Here is a 4,173-nt window from a genome sequence, read left to right on the forward strand (position 1 = left end):
ACGGGCGTCGCCATCCTGCCGGGTTCTGTCCTGTTAGAGGAGGAAACACCATCAATGATGCAAACGTCATCAAATATGACACACACTATATTACCAAAAATATCCCTTCATGGCCACAGGTGTATAATTGTCCTTCTTCATCTTCAAACAGTGTGTCGTGTTCAGTTACGACAGTCAGAATGGTAAATGAAAAACGCAATCAATATTGCAAACGTCATCAAATATGACACACACTATAGAGCGACACGCGTCATAATCTGAAGGCCACGCCCACCGGGGGGGAAAACAATCAAACCGTCTCCATTGACTTTGCATTGTGTGAAGCGCCTCCTTGTCATTTCAGACTTATAACAAAAAACTGAACAATATATAAAAGCTGATATGTGACAAAGTGAACAGCAAACAAGCTAAACAAAACCCAGAAGTTTTTATAAGCTGTTGACCCAAAAAACAAGCGTTTAAGGACAAAAAAGTGGATTCAGGCCATTGAGACAGAGACGGGTTATATTACACTGAGAACTACGGCGACTAGAGGGAAACGCAATCAGAGACAGGAAATATAATATATAAAACTGACATGTGGATATTTGACTTAACAGTGACAACATATTTACTGCACACTCAGTGTCAGGATCCCAAAATGTCCCCATTCTTCAGCTGAAGCTTCACTTCGTATTACCTGTATCCATTTTTATCTTCTTAAACGCTCGTTTTTTTGGGTTGACAGCTTATAAAAACTTATTTCTGTGTTTTTTAGCTTGTTTGCTGTACACTTTGTCATATATCAGCTTTTAGACTTTGTTCTGTTTTTTGTTATAAGTCCGAAATGACAATGAGGCGCCTCACGCAATGCAAAGTCAATGGAGAGCGTTGGATTGTTTCCCCCCCTTTCTGCAGAGTCAAGAGCTCCAGATCTCCAAACTTCTGTGGCCTTCAGATGAGCTCAAGAACAGTGTGTAGAGCTTCATGGAATGGGTTTCCATGGCCGAGCAGCTCATCCAAGCCTTACAGCACCAAGTGCAATGCAAAGCGTGGGATGCAGTGGGGTAAAGTGCGCCGCCACTGGACTCTAGAGCAGTGGAGACGTGTTCTCTGAGTGACCAATCACGCTTCTCAGTCTGACAATCCCATGGACGAGTCTGGGTTTGGCGGTTGCCAGGGGAACGGGACTCGCCTGGAGGGGGATTATGGGGTGGGGATGTTTTTCAGAGGTTAGTTCCAGTGAAAGGAACTCTTAATGCTTCACCAAGACATTTTTTGACAATTTCATGCTCCCAACTTTGTGGGCCCAGTTTGTGGACGGCCCCTTCCTGTCCCAGCATGACTGCTCCAGTGCTCAAAGCGTCTCCATAAAGACATGGATGAGGAGTTTGGTGTGGAGGAACTGGAGTCCTGAGCTCAACCCGATAGAACAGCTTTGGGATGAATTAGAGTGGAGACTGAGAGCCAGGCCTTCTCGTCCAACATCACTAATGAAGAATCCCCATAAACACACTCCTAAACCTTGAGGAAAGCCAGAAGAGCTGAAGCTGTTAAAAACAGGCCCAAATGGCGCAAACATTAATATCATTCAAACATTTTGTGTGCGTGCCGCTCCAGTGACGAGAGAACAACAAACAGCGCTCAATCACAGTTCTCCTTCAGGTCCTCTTCATCACATTTAACTCATTCGATGCTTCTCTTTGCACTTGTAACTTTGCAGTCAAACTCTCTCTCTGTTGTTAGTCGAGTTAATCAACAGTCCTGCCGTTGTAAATTAACAGAGCTCAAGTTCACAAGCACACTTTCATATAAATATGAGCAGATTTATAAATGTATAAGTGTCCCGTGAGAGTCTCTGACCTGTAATCTGAAGCGGTGTCTGAAGCGGGTCGGTGTTCCTCTGCTGTCCTGGGGTTTGTGCGACACAATGATATTGAGGACAGTTAATGAGTCTAAAGAAGGAAATTACAGCCAAACTGGTGGAGCCGGTTCTCAGAAACTCCTCCTCCTGTTATGCGTCCAAACACACTGATCCGTCTTCAGCTCGTGTGTGTGTGTGTGTGTGTGTGTGTGTGTGTGTGTGTGTGTGTGTGTGTGTGTGTGTGTGTGTGTGTGTGTGTGTGTGTGTGTGTGTGTGTGTGTGTGAAACACTGCCCTGTGTGTGTTCTTGTTTTAAGCACAAACTCACTTCATTTTGATGATGATGTGTCAGTGTTTTAAATCTGAATCTACAGATCTGCTGTATTTACAGTTTGATACATTTCTTTCCTGAGACGTTTTCCTTCAGAACACTCCCATAACATCCCATAATGGAACGTTTCCACATAACCGAGAAAAAGAAAGTCTGAAATAATCGTTGTATAGTTTGATATACATGCATTTATAGTCTCAACATTATGACCTAATATTGTTCTGGTTCCCTTGACCCGTCTCTGATGGACTCCTCTAGACCCCTGAAGCTGTGCTGTGGTATCTGGCACCAAGATGTTAGCAGCAGATCCTTTAAGTCCTGTAAATTGTGAGGTGGGGCCTCCATGGATCAGACTTGTTTGTTCAGCTCATCCCACAGATGCTCGATTGGATTGAGATCTGGGGAATTTGTACTCAAACTCGTTGTGCTTCTCAAAGCATTCCTGAAGCATTTGTGCTTTGTGGCGGCGCATTATCTGCTGAAAGAGCCACAGCCACAGGGAAAACCGTCTCCATGAGCGGCTGGACATGGGCTCAACAATGCTGAGGTAGGAGAGACGGGTCAAAGTCACATCCACATGATGGAGGACCCAAGGTCTCCCAGCAGAACATTGGCCAAAGCATCACTGCCTCCGCCGCCACGCCTTCTTCCCATAGTGCACCTGGGGCCATGTGTTCCTCAGGTAAGCCACGCCTTCTTCCCATAGTGCACCTGGTGCCATGTGTTCCCCAGGTAAGCCACGCCTTCTTCCCATAGTGCACCTGGTGCCATGTGTTCCCCAGTTAAGCCACGCCTTCTTCCCATAGTGCACCTGGTGCCATGTGTTCCCCAGTTAAGCCACGCCTTCTTCCCATAGTGCACCTGGTGCCATGTGTTCCCCAGATAAGCCACGCCTTCTTCCCATAATGCACCTGGGGCCATGTGTTCCCCAGATAAGCCACGCCTTCTTCCCATAGTGCACCTGGGGCCATGTGTTCCTCAGGTAAGCCACGCCTTCTTCCCATAGTGCACCTGGTGCCATGTGTTCCCCAGGTAAGCCACGCCTTCTTCCCATAGTGCACCTGGTGCCATGTGTTCCCCAGATAAGCCACGCCTTCTTCCCATAGTGCACCTGGTGCCATGTGTTCCCCAGGTAAGCCACGCCTTCTTCCCATAGTGCACCTGGTGCCATGTGTTCCCCAGGTAAGCCACGCCTTCTTCCCATAGTGCACCTGGTGCCATGTGTTCCCCAGGTAAGCCACGCCTTCTTCCCATAGTGCACCTGGGGCCATGTGTTCCCCAGGTAAGCCACGCCTTCTTCCCATAGTGCACCTGGTGCCATGTGTTCCCCAGGTAAGCCACGCCTTCTTCCCATAGTGCACCTGGTGCCATGTGTTCCCCAGGTAAGCCACGCCTTCTTCCCATAGTGCACCTGGTGCCATGTGTTCCCCAGATAAGCCACGCCTTCTTCCCATAGTGCACCTGGTGCCATGTGTTCCCCAGGTAAGCCACGCCTTCTTCCCATAGTGCACCTGGTGCCATGTGTTCCACAGGTAAGCCACGCCTTCTTCCCATAGTGCACCTGGGGCCATGTGTTCCTCAGGTAAGCCACGCCTTCTTCCCATAGTGCACCTGGTGCCATGTGTTCCACAGGTAAGCCACGCCTTCTTCCCATAGTGCACCTGGGGCCATGTGTTCCTCAGGTAAGCCACGCCTTCTTCCCATAGTGCACCTGGTGCCATGTGTTCCCCAGGTAAGCCACGCCTTCTTCCCATAGTGCACCTGGTGCCATGTGTTCCCCAGGTAAGCCACGCCTTCTTCCCATAGTGCACCTGGTGCCATGTGTTCCACAGGTAAGCCACGCCTTCTTCCCATAGTGCACCTGGTGCCATGTGTTCCTCAGGTAAGCCACGCCTTCTTCCCATAGTGCACCTGGGGCCATGTGTTCCCCAGGTAAGCCACGCCTTCTTCCCATAGTGCACCTGGTGCCATGTGTTCCCCAGGTGAGCCACGGCTTCTTC

The 4,173-nt window shown here is 49.0% G+C and overlaps 1 protein-coding gene across 1 annotated transcript in view; it reads right to left on the reverse strand.

The window, feature by feature from the left end:
• The window catches only part of kcnj15 (potassium inwardly rectifying channel subfamily J member 15), a gene marked incomplete at both ends in the record, with an annotated part of 1,005 nt that extends 991 nt beyond the window's left edge, over positions 1–14 (reverse strand). The window contains one exon of the mRNA XM_079804379.1: positions 1–14. This exon is cut by the window's left edge and continues 991 nt beyond it. Within this exon, the coding sequence (XP_079660505.1) occupies positions 1–14 (14 nt within the window).
• Positions 15–4,173: the final 4,159 nt, after the last annotated feature.

This window comes from Gobio gobio (assembly GCF_949357685.1).
Source record: "Gobio gobio genome assembly, chromosome: 22".
NCBI lineage: Eukaryota > Metazoa > Chordata > Actinopteri > Cypriniformes > Gobionidae > Gobio > Gobio gobio.